General features: G+C 41.9%; 1 protein-coding gene across 1 annotated transcript in view; it reads right to left on the bottom strand.

Annotated features, from left to right (window-relative positions):
- The window catches only part of LOC126469929 (collagen alpha-1(XI) chain-like), a 546,479-nt gene that overhangs the window by 302,767 nt on the left and 225,458 nt on the right, over positions 1-18,254 (bottom strand). Inside the window, exon 2 of the mRNA XM_050097326.1 lies at positions 2,353-2,553. Coding sequence (XP_049953283.1) covers positions 2,353-2,553 — 201 coding nt within the window. The remainder of the gene's footprint in view (positions 1-2,352; positions 2,554-18,254) is intronic.

The raw sequence follows: 18,254 nt of genomic DNA, 5'->3' as shown, positions 1-18,254 counted from the left end.
TCTCCTTTCTCGTGACGTCGAACTGTCTTCCTCGGGAGACATTCTCCAGACAGTTTTACAAGTTCCTTTTGTACTTAGTTTGGTTGTTTCAAGTTACAAGGATCAATTTGCACGATAGATCTTAATGATGCGAAACGAGTCATTTTAGATTCTCATCGCAGATCTATTTGAGCATGTGGCTACATTCTGGACGTTAGTAAGTCCTAAGCCCCACCTTTTACACCTTACAGTAATAGAAATTCTTCTACGCTATAGAAGATCTCAAGGATTACCTTTCCTCCGGCTTTAATCATGTTGAAATTCCGTCATTTCCAGCTGCATTTTCCTTTTCTCATAACGGCAATGCCTTTGTATATCTCATCACGCATAATTTCTAGCATGAATTTATATTCGTTATTGACCATGTCTGATTCTAACTCATCTCTTGCACGATGTGAACATTACAAGAAGATTTGGAATGCTTGTACAATTGTCTCTATTACTAATTATTCTCCTGTTTCTATCTTACTGATGAAATGTGCTGTCTTCTTCGTGTTCTTGTTTATTGCTATACCACTTATCATATTTTCATTGATTGTTCTCACATCTCCTTGAAGACATTTCAATATGATCTTGTTCTATTATCGTCTTCGTGAAACTCTCTCTTTATGTTTAATAGCCGCCTCGGTCGGTTTGAGATTTTCTTTCCTTTAGCTATTTTCGATATCACATCCACGATGTACCAGAAATTGTATAATTATGATTTATGTGGGAAAAAGAGGGGGGTGGGTATCAGATTCGATCCAAGTGTGGCTCAGTGCTCTTTCTTCATTTAACGTAACTTCTACGACGTGATCATTAGTGGTCGGAGGTGTAAATGCAGGACATATGAGAAATCTTTCCAAAGTAACCTTTTCTGTCTTCAACTTAAGCAATTTATCATATCTACGGAAAACCTAAGTTAGGACAGTTGGACGGGATTTTAAGCCTTGCACTTCCCGCATGTGAATATAGTGCCTTAACCAGTCGGTTATATGTGCAGATCTGTCTCGATATATGCATAATACGCTGAATTATCCTCTATGTTTTCGATATGAGCCTAGAAGGACTTCGACGAAAGATGGGATGTCCGTATAGTAATGAAAAAAATGAGAATCATACGTGTAGCTATTCAGAGAAAACACTGTTTTGAGAAATTTATTTTAGGTTTCTTCGATAAATTAGAAAACGTCTTCTAACAACGCTACCACAACAAAGGTCAAAATTTAATAATGATTGTGGTGTTGCTCATGCTGCTAAATACTGCATTTTCGGGCAACAACAAAGTTATTATGTGACAGGTGTCATTAGAGCACAGTTAATAAAGTCATTTCATGTAATAATGAATAAATTAGGCACTCATCTTTTCGTGTTTCCCACGCTGGTCTCGTTGTAAAATAGTGGCTCAATCGTAAAAAATGTAGGTGGTGATGATTGCAGGCTCGGATGCAAAGAGGCCTAGGTTTTATTCTGCTATATTCAAAAGTTTTATAGATGTGTTTCACAAACCATTCTTGAAGATTACATTTTTGCAGGACAATGGTGATGTAAAAAAGTAATCAGCACTCCGAATTTAAGTTACACTTCCTTTTTATTGCTTTTGTTGCAATATCACGTAACACACAAAACATCACTTCACAATACAAAACATACTTCAAAACATCTTCCTCACTGTTAAAGTTCACATTTTATAAACTGTCTACAATATGCGTCTTTCCAACATGACGTCCAAGACTTGACTTTTTCAAGGTCCGACTCCCTAACTAACTAATAATCGCTTATGCGCCCAAAAATCAGAGTTACAAGTACGTCAAAGATCATAGTGACAAATGAAAGAATACACACAAGAATAATATCATTGCAATATAAACATATCGATGAATCAAAGTACTTCTACATTTATGAAATCAAATCTGAATGTTGTCTCAGAAATATGTCAACTACTTTACAGAAACACAGTAGAATATTACTGGTATCGAGAGGTTCAGGTGAGGTGCCGTAATGGTTACGTAATTCAAGTACCATTACAGTCTTCAGATACTCTTATCAGACGAATGGGGAATAACGATCAAATTAAGCAGTGCAGGTGAAACAGAGAAGACGGCTGGGCAATAAGGTGGAATATACGCCTAGTGCAGGGATGGCTTTAGCGCGCGGTCCACAGGGTTCCTAAACTGAAACATTTGTCGTACTAGATTAGTAACAGTTGTCCTCTGTGGACACAGGGGCATATAACCGTGACGTGTGTGTACGTGTGTTTAGTCGGACGTTGCACTGCGCCGAATAGGCGTGTTATAAGGAAAAACAGTGAACATTTAGGAGAGTGAGACTCACCGGGCTGCAGGCGTGTGGTCATGAGGATGGAGAAGTCCTTGGGGAAGCCTTCCGGGAAGAGCTCTGCGGTGTGGACGCTGCTGAGCGCGTGCTTGCTGATGTGGTAGGCTCCCGCGCCCGGGCACCTGCCCTCCGTGCGGTTGACGCCTCGCGGCAGAGCGCTCAACAGCGCCGCCTCCAGCACGTCCACCACGCCATTGCCTGCAACACAAAGCACGCTTTTCCCTCTAACATTCGTCACGTCTATAGCTATATACAATAATTTCACTAAAGCACATTGTGTGATGCATATGTACCTCACAGTATACAGGGCTTCCCATTTATATTGCCTCCCAATGACTTTTTGTCCAGAAGGTAAATAAAATAATTGTTTAGATAAAAATAAATTTTTAATATACCACGTTTTTACAGGGTGTTTCAAAAGTGACCGGTATATTTGAAACGGCAATAAAAACTAAACGAGCAGCGATAGAAATACACCGTTTGTTGCAATATGCTTGGGACAACAGTACATTTTCAGGCAGACAAACTTTCGAAATTACAGTAGTTACAATTTTCAACAACAGATGGCGCTGCAAGTGATGTGAAAGATATAGAAGACAACGCAGTCTGTGGGTGCGCCATTCTGTACGTCGTCTTTCTGCTGTAAGCGTGTGCTGTTCACAACGTGCAAGTGTGCTGTAGACAACATGGTTTATTCCTTAGAACAGAGGATTTTTCTGGTGTTGGAATTCCACCGCCTAGAACACAGTGTTGTTGCAACAAGACGAAGTTTTCAACGGAGGTTTAATGTAACCAAAGGACCGAAAAGCGATACAATAAAGGATCTGTTTGAAAAATTTCAACGGACTGGGAACGTGACGGATGAACGTGTAGGAAAGGTAGGGCGACCGCGTACAGCAACCACAGAGGGCAACGCGCAGCTAGTGCAGCAGGTGATCCAACAGCGGCCTCGGGTTTCCGTTCGCCGTGTTGCAGCTGCGGTCCAAATGACGCCAACGTCCACGTATCGTCTCATGCGCCAGAGTTTACACCTCTATCCATATAAAATTCAAACGCGGCAACCCCTCAGCGCCGCTACCATTGCTGCACGAGAGACATTCGCTAACGATATAGTGCACAGGATTGATGACGGCGATATGCATTTGGTTTACTGACGAAGCTTATTTTTACCTGGACGGCTTCGTCAATAAACAGAACTGGCGCATATGGGGAACCGAAAAGCCCCATGTTGCTGTCCCATCGTCCCTGCATCCTCAAAAAGTACTGGTCTGGGCCGCCATTTCTTCCAAAGGAATCATTGGCCCATTTTTCAGATCCGAAACGATTACTGCATCACGCTATCTGGACATTCTTCGTGAATTTTGGCGGTACAAACTGCCTTAGACGACACTGCGAACACCTCGTGGTTTATGCAAGATGGTGCCCGGCCACATCGCACGGCCGACGTCTTTAATTTCCTGAATGAATATTTCGATGATCGTGTGATTGCTTTGGGCTATCCGAAACATACAGGAGGCGGCGTGGATTGGCCTCCCTATTCGCCAGACATGAACCCCTGTGACTTCTTTCTGTGGGGACACTTGAAAGACCAGGTGTACCGCCAGAATCCAGAAACAATTGAACAGGTGAAGCAGTACATCTCATCTGCATGTGAAGCCATTCCGCCAGACACGTTGTCAAAGGTTTCGGGTAATTTCATTTAGAGACTACGCCATATTATTGCTACGCATGGTGGATATGTGGAAAATATCGTACTATAGAGTTTCCCAGACCGCAGCGCTATCTGTTGTTGAAAGTTGTAACTACTGTAATTTCGAAAGTTTGTCTGCCTGAAAATGTACTGTTGTCCCAAGCATATTGCAACAAACGGTGTATTTCTATCGCTGCTCGTTTAGTTTTTATTGCGTTTCAAATATACCGGTCATTTTTGAAACACCCTGTAAATCGGGCTAGACAAGCAATAGAGAACATGTTCTCTTCCTCCCTCACTTTGCTCAGCCATGCCCGTCCGCTAGAATTTAGTTTAAAATCAATCGCAAAATTTCTGCCCAACAGACATAAAGGCATGAAAGCGAAGTTCCATGCGGCTTTTCGACGGATGATGCTGTAGTATGCAGAGAAGTTGCAGCATTAGAAAATTGCAGCGAAATGCAGGAATATCTGCAAGGGGTAGGCACTAGGTGCAGGGAGTGGCAACTGACCCTTAACATAGACAAATGTAATGTATTGCGAATACATAGAAAGAAGGATCCTTTGTTGTATGATTATATGATAGCGGAACAAACAATGGTAGCAGTTACTTCTGTAAAATGCCGGCCGAAGTGGCCGAGCGGTTCTAGGCGCTACAGTCTGGAACCGCGTGACCGCTACGGTCGCAGGTTCGACTCCTGTCTCGGGCATGGATGTGTATGGTGTCCTTAGGTTAGTTAGGTTTAAGTAGTTCTAAGTTCTAGGGGACTGATGACCATAGATGTTAAGTCTCATAGTGCTCAGAACCATTTGAACCATTTTTAAGGCGGGTGCCAGGTTGAGATTCATTGGGAGAGTCGTTAGAAAATGTAGTCCATCAACAAAGGAGGTGGCTTACAAAACACTCGTTCGACCTATACTTGAGTATTGCTCATCAGTGTGAGATCTGTACCAGGTCGGGTTGATGGAGGGGATAGAGAAGATCCAAAGAAGAGCGGCGCGTTTCGTCACAGGGTTATTTGGTAAGCGTGATAGCGTTACGGAGATGTTTAGCAAACTCAAGCTGCAGACTCTGCAAGAGACGCGCTCTGCATCGCGGTGTAGCTTGCTGTCCAGGTTTCGGGAGGGTGCGTTTCTGGATGAGGTATCGAATATATTGATTCCCTCTACTTATACCTCCAGAGGAGATCACGAATGTAAAATTAGAGACATTCGAGCGCGTATGGAGGCTTTCCGGCAGTCGTTCTTTAACCAGCACGATTACCTTTCTTGCAATTTTGTTCGTTACGAAGATACGAACAGTAGTACGGGTGAAGTACTCACGGCAGCAAAAGCGACCTTTGCCTATTTTTTTGCTCTGATCAGTGTTACTGTTCTGTCAGAATAGTTATAGTGTTCACTAATATTGTTGTCAGTCACTTTTAGAGAGGCAGCTCGTTCCGACATTTTATAGTAAAAACGTTTCCGATCTTTTGTCGTCTGAGACAAGGCAATTGATTTATATTATTCTTGTTACTTCACTTATACGTCGAGTAATACTTTGGAACAGCGTCTTTTGGACTAGAAATTCAATTCCTTTTTGTTTCTTTCGGTTTCATAGGTTCATGTGTAAACCGCTAATACCGACAACGTGCCCGATGGGTTAAAAATAGCGATACTACTCGTCGGAAAAAGTGGCCATGGATTTTACCCCAATAACAGTTAGTTACTTTCTATTTATCATACATAGTACTACATATCGCACTGACTTCTAACCCTTTTATATACAAAGATATCATCCATCACTTTATCCCTTTGTGACAATTTTGAGTTAATTAATTCATATTATTCAAAACTTTTCCGTTCTATTTGGTGTAAGGCAAAATCCGATTGAAAACGGGCTGCTGCAAGCAGCTTGGTTGTATTTCAGAAACTTTGACATGCGGAATTCAGAACAAGGTGATGTAACTCGTCCACTTGTTGGAGTTTCCAAGTTACTAGAACCCTATATAGTACTTTAAGGAAATGGTCCGTCGGAAACAGTATTCGGACGCACAGTATGATCGACCAGGAACTGGTACGGATTTGTATCTCAAAGTTGCCATGCCGAATTCAGTGTAGAACCACAGTTGCAGCAAGAAATATGAAGGAAGTATAAGCATTTGAGGGAGCTTTACAGGAATTAGGATACTATAGGGATATGGAATTGCAGGAGCCCATGTGATTTGTGCAGAACGGTCCGTCCGCCCCCCCTCCCCCCCCCCCCTCCCCACCCTTGGAACAGCGTGAACTCGACAATCAAAATTGGAGAGACAGGCACACTCCAAGGCTTGATGGTGGATGATGAAAAAGCCTTGCGAAACGAGAGCATTGGCTACCACGCAGCAGGCGAGACGAGCGTCGGCACGACAGTAGGAGAAATGATGGAGGTCATTCCTATCGAGTGGGAACTGTGGAGATCCACAACCCAAATTCACAGCTAAATAACAACCAAAATGACACCATGTGAAGCTCACTAGCGGAGAGCGTTCCAGACATGCCCATCGAATACACAGACTTGGCATGAGTATTTCTCATTGATTTTGACAAGCTGTGAAGGACGCAGTCAGGGGAAGAGGATAATGAAGGAAGTATGTCCGATACCATAATTGATAATGAAGTGAACACGTCCTATCCGATAACTGATATAGAGATGATTGGAAATGTGATAGCGTGTATTTTAGACTCAGTGAGTCCGGTATCCGTGCGGGAAAAATGTGTAGGAGACGAGTATGGCCTATTTTCAGCATGCGGGTAATGAAGGTGCACGGAGCCATTATATTTTTAAAGGAGCAGTCATAACGGAAAGAGTTCAGGTCGAAATCGTGTAGACGCTATCTTGGGAACGGATTTCGTGTGGTGTGGCGTTTTTGTGAAAGGTTCTCGTCAGTGAAATTTGAAGATCAAGACATTCGGTCGAAGTTCAAAGAAGATTCGAAGAGAGCGAGAAAGAGGGAATTTGAATCGCTAGGTTTTACGATTGCCATAGAGACCGAGACAGGCGTGTTTGGTCACGAAGAGGAGCCGCGAACAATGAAGAAACAAAAGCAGAGAAAGGTCCAATCATGAAAGAAAGGCTCTGAGCACTATGGGACTTAACATCTATGGTCATCAGTCCCCTAGAACTTAGAACTACTTAAACCTAACTAACCTAAGGACATCACACAACACCCAGCCATCACGAGGCAGAGAAAATCCCTGACCCCGCCGGGATCGAACCCGGGAACCCGGGCGTAGGAAGCGAGTACGCTACCGCACGACCACGAGATGCGGGCTGTCCAATCATGGATTATGTGAGTTATGATGATGGGCGAAAAAGGCAGAGGCTATAGCAAGTGTACTCCACGATCTGTTGCACACTGTGGAAAAGAATGTTGCGGCAACAGAAAATTGTGAGGGTGATAGTGGGGAAAAGGAAAAAGGACAAAAGCGAATATGAAGACGACTGTGAAGAGTGGGAAGATGTTACTCGGGCGAATCGGACACCGAGGAAATGGAGTACGCGAGCTATAATATGGGTATGAATTTGGTCCAGTCTCTCATATATTTGATTTCAGTGGATTTTTAGCTGCGCGTTGCGGTTACCAAATGGAAATTTGTGGTAAGTGCTGTGAGACCAAACTGCTGAGGTCATCGGTCCCTAGGCTTAGACACTACTTAATCTAACTTAAACTAACTTACGCTAAGGACAACACACACACCCATGCCCAAGGGAGGACTCGAACATCCGACGGGGCTAGCCGCGCGAACCGTGGCAAGGCACCTTACAGCCGCGGTTACGGTCAGAGAATGGGGGAGTAATCCCGCAAAAGCGTAGAGAAAATGATAAAGAAGATTGGAAAGGAATATCCACACGTAATTCTGACAATAAAGAGATGATATATGTGGCGTGCATTGCGCTCTCGAACGGATGTCAGATTTATGGACGCGTTGCTGCCACACCCAGAAAAGGACTAGGATAGTGAATCTGGCGGAAAGTGGCGACAAAACCGTAAGAACAGGAAGAGGTAATCCGGCACCACTGTTTATAACTATGAAGAAGAGGAGAGGCCTTCGCCATGAAGAAAGAGACAATGATGATCAAGATGACCCATGGGGTAATCTATTTGAATTGTTGCATAAGCGCAGTATTTTTCAGTTTTGTAGATGGTGGAGCTATTTAAATTAGAATGTATAACAAAGTAAAAAAGAGTGCAGTGTAGATAATAACATGAACAGAAGACTAGTGTGGGGACCACAATGTAAAATTTGAAGAGAGAGGAGGTAAAAACGATGAGAGATTCAGACAAATTCAAAGTTCTGTGTACGTCAATTAAAAAAAAATAATGTTTGCAGTCGACGGGAACGTACTTCCGTATTCAAGGAGAAACCAGAGTAGTAAAATGTTCAGAGACGTACCAACTTGCCTCGTGATCCGTTATCATATACGTTTAAGCTCAATATTAACGGTACAGAATAGTGTACCCGTGTTAATTTTACTCGGGGTTACATGTTAGTGGTTTTTGTGTGGGGAGAACTCCGATAATGTAGGTTTAATTCGTGGAGACAGTGTGGACGACATATGAAATAGAATAGTTAAGTAAACCACTGGTGGCGAGCACCTAAAGTCAACGAGAAGCGTAGGTATATTGATGATTCTTTGTTGATTTAAATTGTTGCATTTATTTTGTGTCACGTGATATGCATGATGAAGAAGAGAGAATTAGTGGCTGCCAATACCGAAGGAGCACTGAGACTATGGCGATAATGAGGCGATTTAGGGATCTTATATGACGAAGCGAGCTATGAAAATTATATGATGAATCGAAACTGAAGCTAAATGATCCCAATGGCAAATTAATATCATGTGGATTTGTATCGAACCATGTCTGTTGGCAGGAAAAGTATCTGCGAGATGAAGGATTCCAAGTGGACAATACATAAGAAAAAAATGGCTCTGAGCACTACGGGACTTAACATCTGTGGTCATCAGTCCCCTAGAACTTAGAACTACTTAAACCTAACTAACCTAAGGACATCACACACATCCATCCCCGAGGCAGGATTCGAACCTGCGACCGTAGCAGTCGCGCGGTTCCGGACTGAGCGCCTAGAACCGCTAGACCACCGCGGCCGGCCATAAGAAAAAGACAAGTTTTGGATACATAGTATTACGCACGACAAACGGAGGTCTGTTAATGAAGCAGTGCAATATTGATGAACCGACAAATGATCAAAGATATACTGCAGGAATGAAAAATATTAAGTAAGGAGAAACACACTAAGGTAAATCAAGGGTAAAATATGCTGTACCTTATGTGAAATGAGTTATTACAAGGAGTTTTTGTGAAAAGATGTACGGGGAAGAGGAAATATTGAAATATTAACAGGAAGGCGAGAAAAGGTGATATGATGGTAACTATTTCCCAAACAGGTAGTATGAACACTTTTAGCGTAGAGGGCCATTTTTATGAATCCTTTGCACTCAATTCAACTAATGCATATGAGCATAAGGAAGTTTAGTGATGTCTCAAACGACCGACCTCTAGTACCATCACGTACTCAGATATAAAAAAAGTACGTTAAAATTCTATGAGCATGTTGAAAAAATGGAACCAATAAGATTAGCTAGGCAAGTTGTGGAAATCTACGAACTCGGCGTAAAGATAAACTTGACACAATAAAATGGATTGGAGCAGTAAAAGAAGCTTGATGTAGAAGACATAAAAAGCTTTAGACAGAAGGAGACAAGCCCGTTACAGGACAAAGGAACTAATATGAGCACCAAGAAAAGCCAAAACAAAACCCTTTAAATACCCATTGTTGTACATCGCGTGGTCCAGTAGTTTCCAAATGTGAATAATAATAATAAATAATAAAAAGAAGCACTACAGTTTCATTAAAAATTGGTGGACCTGCACTAGAGAAAATATATAGCGGAGGGAAATGGTGTTTGTGTGTGTGTGTGTGTGTGTGTGTGTGTGTGTGTGTGTGTGTGTGAGTGTGTGTTTTTGTTTGTTATGGGCTTTCAAAGGCAAGGTTATCAAGGCCCTGAAGGAAACGTTAGGTGTTGTGGGTTGCAGGGTGTGGGATGTGGGTATAAGCATAGGAATATGTTGGGTTGTATCTATGGAGATGAGGATGGGGTGGATGGTCGGAAGACAGAAAGAGAGCACGGGATTGAGGTGTAGGCAGGGATGTTGTATGGAGCGGAAAAAGATAGAGGAAGATGGAAAACGAAAGAGGAGCCCTGATGTGGGGTGAGATAGGTGGGAAAAATCTATAGTTGATAGGATGGATAAATATCGGGGCGAATTTCATAACTGGGAGAGGGAGTCCGTTGGCGTTTCGTTGGGAGTCGTTATGGAGCGTGTGTAGGTTTGGTGGAATGTGTAGGTATAGGTGCCGCAGCGTAACACGAGGTGAAATTAGGGCGGAGGTAAAATGGTTGCTGGAGTCGAGTTTGCGGATTGTGTACGTGTTGACAGGTGTTAAAAGTGAATGATGAGAGATGGGTATTTAACGAGACGGGGAAAAATGGTTCAAATGGCTCTGAGCACTATGGGACTCAACTGCTGTGGTCATAAGTCCCCTAGAACTTAGAACTACTTAAACCTAACTAACCTAAGGACATCACACACATCCATGCCCGAGGCAGGATTCGAACCTGCGACCGTAGCGGTCGTGCGGTTCCAGACTGTAGCGCCTTTAACCGCTCGGCCACTCTGGCCGGCGAGACGGGGAAAAATCCATATGGTGGGGAGGTAAGCGGATGCAGAAAATGAGGAGTGTTTTAGGTACAAGGATTTGGAGGGAGTGACAGAACTTTGGTGGGCAGATAGAGATGCAGTATTGCCATAAGAGAGGATAGATCGGGTCAAGATTGTGTAGCTGTGAATGATATTATAGGGATATAATCCACATGTTTGACCAGTTAGCTGTTGTGATAGTAGAAGAACCTGCCACCTACTCTGAAGCTAAGTAACGGTGTCAAATACTTAAAACATTTCGGTTTATGTAATTAACTCCTTTAATTTTCTATTCGTTCGCCAAGTGAATAGAAGGCGTACCCATTTAGGGGCAGGGGAGTGGAGCTTCCCCCCCACCCCCCACCCCTCCTGGTAAAGAAAATATAAAAAATCTGATATTTGCAAACTGATTCTCATCCCAACCCACCACACTGATGGATGTATGTATTCAGCATCGGTTTGAAGAACGCCCAGACATGTAATGAATACGGAGAAATAGCAAGTGTACCGAGAACTGTCATGAAACCTCAAAACTATTTCCTTTTATTATTATTGTCTTCCTGGATGTGGTTCTTTTATGCGAGTAAATAAAATGCTGTTTGGTTTTATGCCATATGCGTTTCGCTTTCTTCTATCTGCGAAGCATCATCAATAGTCTGTACTACATATTTGTTGAACATATGTAGTATAATGTGTTTCCAAATATTAATAAATATCTGGAAACACATTTATGTTAAGGTATACTTAAAAACACATTTATTACATGGATACATGTAACATGAACTACGGTCTGCTGAGATTCCGTTGCAGACAAAAATAAACGAACCGTGAATATTATAAAATAAAAAGCCTTTTATTTAGTTGCATAGCGCAACCACGTCTCCAAGAACATAATAATAATATAGAAGCAACTAAGGACTCAGAAAAAATAAAAAGATGACTCGTTATTCGCAGCTATTCGCCTCGCGACTGAAAATGCGAGATGACTGGATTCTAAAAGCTTCTACGTTCAGTTAGCGATGTCTTCTTATCTCGTGCTACCAGCCAATGAAAAAATCCAAGTATTCGTATGAAATTGAACGTTTACTGCCTGACAGCAAAACAGTATGTACACATCGCATACAAACTATTCTCTCTCAGTCAAGCGCACTATGAACAGTAGGTACATACTGTAAAGTGACAGAATTAAAATGCGTAGTGATTAATAAATACAGTTTTTCAATAATTTTCAATTTTTTTGTAAGGCTTTACTACTCGGCTCCTCAAAGCTCTTGAGGTGAGAGTTTATAAATGTAAATGCAATTTACAATAAAAGTTATGTTTGTTTGGATGACTAGTTGATTCCAGTCACATGTTAGTTACACACACTGCTAATCGGAAGTCGTACCGAGCGATGTGGCGCATGGGGCAGCACACAGGCCTCATTCTGAAGGGGCCCATAAAAAATACCCCCCTCCCCCCCCCTACCCCGCAACAAAATTGTGACGTCACATTTGTCGGCTTGTCCGTCATACTTCGCGAACGCTCGTCTCTGGACCATGGTTGGTTGATTTGAGGGAGGGGACCAAACAGCGATGTTATCGGTCCCATCGGATTAGGGAAGGATGGGGAAGGAAGTCAGCCGTGCCCTTTCAAAGGAATTACCTCGGAATTTTCCTGGAGCGATTTAGGGAAATCACGGAAAGCCTAAATCAGGATCGCCAGACGCGGGTTTGAATCGTCGTCCTTCCGAAAGCGAGTCCAGTGTGCTAACCAATGCGCCACCTCGATCGGTGCAGACCCCATGGAAAATCATTATGTCAATGGAAAGGTACCCACTAAAGGTCTTAACTTTGTTGTGTACTATCGAGAGCTTGTACGTATTTAAAAACGCAGCTAAGAATTATTAAATTTGTCTGTAATAGTTACTCTTCCCTCCCAAAGACGGCTGCCGTTATTCGTAAGACCTGCAGTGTGGCGTGCTGTGACGTACGCTCCGCGGCCTTTCCTCTCGTAGGCCTCGCACTCGGAAGGACGACGTTCCAAATCCCCGTCCAGCCAATCAGATTTCGTTTTTCCGTGGTTTCTTCCTAATTACTTAAAGCAGATGTTGGTATAGTTTCTATGAAAGGACAGGCCGATTTCCTTCCATTAGTCGAGCTTCTGCTCCTTCAGTGAGCTCGTTGTCGACGGGACGTTAAGCAAAAAGCTTCCTTTGTTTTCGAAAGTCCTGACAAACTACCTCCTTAATAAGTGTAGTAGCAGACAGATTTTTCGGTGTTTCTGTATGGCAGGAAGGATCCAGTTGGTGAAGTAAACAGCTCTGCCTTGCAGAGCAACATTTCTACTTGGACGGCCACCTTCCTTAGTAGTTATACCTTTCATACGTTTTTATCTTAAATTTACTGCAGTTTAAGAGCGTTACACACAAAAGCAGAGGGCAAAACAGGTGACACCACAGTAAAATTTCTGTGTAGACAACGTGAATGAAATTAAGTGAAGCGGAAAGAACGCGGATGCTGCAAAAGAAAAAGTGGCTACCCAGGGGCTAAAAAATCACCAAGACTGAAAGTAAAGCCATGTTTTTTTCGATTAAAATCTCTGATAGCAACGAGGGGAAAACCTGATGACTTCAAAAAGTAATACAAAAAGTACTTGCAAAGTAGTTATAAACATCGTAAGTAAATACTACATCACATTTATAAAAGAAACCTCTTCTTAATTGATAAGAATAGAAATGTAGAATCGTTTTGTGTATGCTTTAGTTATAGAACTACAATTGATGTACATCGTCAATAAAAGCGAAACGCGTCTGGTGTAACGCTATCCTCAATTATAGTACGCTTAAGATAGAAGAATCACACAACAACTGAAAATTTATATTTACTGTATCTTAATGATAAGTAATAAAAATTTAAAAGAAAACTGGCTTAAAGCATACTCAGGATGTGCACGCAAATACTGTTAGTGATAAAAGAGCAGTGCAAGTAAGTCGTTCGTAAGGCAGTAGCAGGAGTCTTTTACCAGCGATCGGATGTGGTGGACGCGCCTAGAGATATCCGATTAATGGTGTGATCCACAAGTGGAGGTGATTGTCGCTATGTATATCTGTCGGTCAATCGAGGGCAATGGACCTGGCGAGAACGAAGGAGAAATGCACATGTTTTTGATTGAAGGCAGTTCTGGCTTCCTTTGCCGCATAGTAAATATAGTAAAATACGAACAGTCAGCTCCACGCCACTTAGCGATGTAAAATCACCACTGCCACATTAAAGTTTAGTTCGTTTAAAAGAAATAAAGCGTATCTAAATGTTATTCCTGAAAATTTTTAAAATCATTTTCCAGTTCGAAATACCAGTCACAGAGTCCATTGTTATATAAAGAAGCAAGACTAAACAATAGCTAAGTCTCGACAACGCATTTGCCAGTATTACTTAAACGTATTTGCTTTGGTTTAAATTTCGCTGCCCTGAATTGGCCAGTAGCAAAGTGGTTCTTATATCCGATTGGTAAGCTAAAATCATTTGCAGAACAGAGAACGATTCATTCGGCTTTACAATCATAGTTCACAAATGATTATATTTAAAACCTTGTTTTATTCCTGAGTGTGAAAGTGGATTGAAACTGCTGATAGGAATGAAATTATCTGTAAGAATCATTTTTGCCTCTTCCATGATTACAATTCTCGTTACACGAATGGCAGTGTAGCTAATTGCTTGTATTCAGCCACAACCAGGCCTTTCGGGTGTGAATACAGACTTTTTAGCTTCAGCTTCGTGGCTATTTTAGAAATTAATCAAAACCATTTCATAGAATTTAAATATTTCTGCAGCACTTAAGAGGCGTAATCCAACAGTTGTGATCACTTAGGTTATCTAGGCTCGTCCGAGGCCTAGATTCACAGTACACTTGACCTACTAACTATTCACCTGTCCTGTAATTATCTGTGCTGCTGCGATACTTGCCGGCAATATAGCATTTTTGGTACATCAGATGTAATCGCATGCATTTTGGCATTCAAATTTAATAGATAATCTGATTTCCTCGGTTATAGAAACAATTAATGATATATATTTGCAATTGAAGTCGCTGTTTACTACCCGGTTTCAACCCAACAATACTTCAGTTTGGCCGGCCAGTGTGGCCGAGCGGTTCTAGGCGCGTCAGTCTGGAACCGCACCACCGCTACGGTCGCAGGTTCGAATCCTGCCTCGGGCATGGATGTGTGTGCTGTCCCTAGGTTAGTTAGGTTTAAGTAGTTCTAAGTTCTAGGCGACTGATGACCTCAGATGTTAAGTCCCATAGTGCTCAGAGCCATTTGAACCATTTTTGAAATTCAGTTTGCACTCGGAATCGTCATTATCTTTACGACACTAGTACCACTCTGGTTATCTTCACTCCGGAATATTTCCCATGAATTTTAATGAATCTTAAATCAAATACTGTTTGACGCAAGTGCCATTTCTTATGATGCGTGTTCAAAAGTTAATTTACACTTAGGCCATTAAATTTTCGACGCATTTCGTTCATAAATTGTCATTACTGTACTTTCCCCTGAACTCTTTAGTTAATATTTGCTTGTATCACACTTCGATTTCTTAACTTCCCTCAACATTCCTCTCATTTTTTATAATCACAGAATTCGATATAACTCGTTTCACTCCAGATTCTTTCTACCTGCATTTGCGTCACGCTTCCGTAGTCAATCCCCGGCTCCAACTCTGTTATTCCTATTGACTAATTTAAAATACGCGTCCACTCACCTCGCAAATATCTCATTGTCGAGGCGAAAACGCCGAGCGAGTGTCTGTCTCCCGAAACAAATTGGCACCCCAATGAAGGTGGTACTCTCACAATGGCCAGCACTTTATGAGACTCACGAGAGTAGAATAACCGTGCAGTCGATTGGTTATGTAATCGGATCGTTTTATCACTAAGGCAAATGTGTTTAATGAACAAAATAGTAAGCTTAGAGACTGATGACCTTAGCAGTTAAGTCCCATAAGATTTCACACACATTTGAACATTTGAACAAAATAGTAGAAGCGAAGTGAGGGAGGAAGTATCCTATACTCATCAATATCTTCAAATATTGCGATCTTTCTCAGTCAAATTTGGGACAAGAAAGCAAAATGCAGTTTACATAATTTCTAACTGAGAATCACACTCATTTGCAGAAGAACCGTAAATATTTATTCTGTGTGCATGTGGAGGAGAAGAGGCGGTAGAAGCGAAGTGAAGGAGGAAGAATTCTATACTCACCTCTGTCTTCAGATATTGCAATCTTGCACAGTCAAATTTGGGACAAGAGGGCAAGATATACTTTACATCAGTTTCTAACTCATAATCACACTCACTTGCAACAGAACCGTAAATATTTTTTTTCTGTGTACATGTAGAGGAGAAGAGGCGAGTATAAAGCTTAGTAGAATTACTGTGGAAAACGTTGATTAATCCAAATGTGTCATCCTCAACCATGGCCAAGCAGGAATCTAAGATTGTAATGCCGCTTAATATCCATCCTTCGTTTGTTGGAACACGTTCCACATCTATTGCCTTTAATGTATTCCGTTGCTCTTGACCTCACGCAAGTAGTTTTTATACGAAAATTTCAAAACGAGGACAGTTCCTATAGGTGCAGTTTGCTTCGCTAATACATCAATTTCCTCATTATAGTGGATAACAGTTTGGGAATCCACTCACAGCACACGGACTGTCCATTTACTGACAACATATTCCAGCCCCACATCCAGTGTTTTGTCCCATCTCCGAAGCTGAAAATTTTTAATGATATTCGGAGCTGGACACAATTCATATGTTTAAGAAGGTATATGAAGATACGAACGTGAGTGGTTCCAAAATTGCCATTGCCTTCACTGTAAACTCTGAAGTGCTTTTAAGTAGTTTTAAGACTTTCATGACTTGGATCTGAGGGGATAGAAAAGAACATCCAACATACTCCTCCTGAGGAATTTTGGAACGATCTATATGCAGGATGATCAGAAACAGTATGAAAAGCTTGTAAGGATGTTGCAGGATAGATAGTGCTGAGAAATAATTGTTAAGGAAAAATCCGATACGTTGCGCCATTTCCGAGTTCAAAATGGTTCAAATGGCTCTAAACACTATGGGACTTAACATCTGAGGTCATAAGTCCCCTAGAACGTAGAACTACTTAAACCTAACTAACCTAAGGACATCGCACACATCTACGCCCGAGGCAGGATTCGAAACTGCGACCGTAGCGGTCGCGCGTTTCCAGACTGAAGCGCCTAGAACCGCTTGGCCACAACGGCCGGCATTTCCGAGTTAATTAACACTGAAGTTAGCCCGTCAAGCCGTTGCGCGCGCAAATTCAAGTGGTCCGCCAAATACAATTCGTATCAGTTGTTCTCACAGCGTAAATGATAGCGCACGAGACTGCTCGGCCTTTTGATCGTGTCGATCCTTACTTACGTCCCAAGTCCAATTTTTGTATCGCTGTCTTGTACGGTTTTAGGAAACCAGTAATAGGACACATTTTACGACACCATCTACGGTGGGCCACTTAAATTTGTGCCTGCAGCGGTTTGCTTGGCTAATTTCAATGCTAATTGACTCGAAAACGGCGCAACGTATTGAAGTTTTTCTTAAGAATTAGTTTGCAGGAAAACTTCCCTGCAACAGTCTTACAAGTTTTCCAGCCTGTTTCTGAACAGCCTGTACATAGAGGTATAATCGGGCCTCTGAGCTTCGACGAGACGATTAAATCTGCAATTTATATTTATATTCTCCGAGCTTGTCATATTAAAATAATAGACTGGAATCTGGCAGCTGGGTGTGTCAGGAAGCAAGGTATGAGTCCAAATTTCAAAACTGGTACAAACGGCAGAAATTTTTATTTCTACTTATGGAGGCAGTCCGTAATTGGTAAATGAAGCATCTGCTTTGATAGACAGTACTATCCATGATGCCATCCCTTGAATGAAAAAATTATCTGACGCCATTTGACGTCTCATGCTCAGGGCATCTCTCCTGCCTCCACTAAAATTGTGTTTGTAGGCATCGAACGCGTGGCTCCACGACAGGCACGAATGTTTCTCTATTGAAGAGAATCTTATATAGTGAGAGAAATATTAGGCGCATTGTGATACAGTGTGCAGCCACAGTACAGTTTAGATCGAATAATCCCTCGGTGTATGGTCAGTATACACACATACATAGTCTGTATACCGCAACATTTTTGTGGAAGAATGACTGTACGATCTTAAATCATGAGTATAGAGAGTATAGAAACGGGGGTTTAAAATTGCACTCTGGGGAAAATCTTGGGAAACGAGAAAAGGTGCGAACATGTTTCCTTCGTATCTGACATAGATTGATCTTGTAGTGAACAAGGTATTGATGCGTCATATTCGAAGGAATTCCGAATTCCGTTAGCTTGTTCAAGAGAATCGGTATATGAGCGTGGTCATAAGCTCCCATAACGTCAATAAATCAGCGACG

The sequence above is a fragment of the Schistocerca serialis genome, chromosome 3, assembly GCF_023864345.2.
Source record: "Schistocerca serialis cubense isolate TAMUIC-IGC-003099 chromosome 3, iqSchSeri2.2, whole genome shotgun sequence".
NCBI lineage: Eukaryota > Metazoa > Arthropoda > Insecta > Orthoptera > Acrididae > Schistocerca > Schistocerca serialis.
The sequence above is the reverse complement of the archived record's forward strand: the minus strand, read 5'-3'. Positions and strand labels throughout refer to the sequence as shown.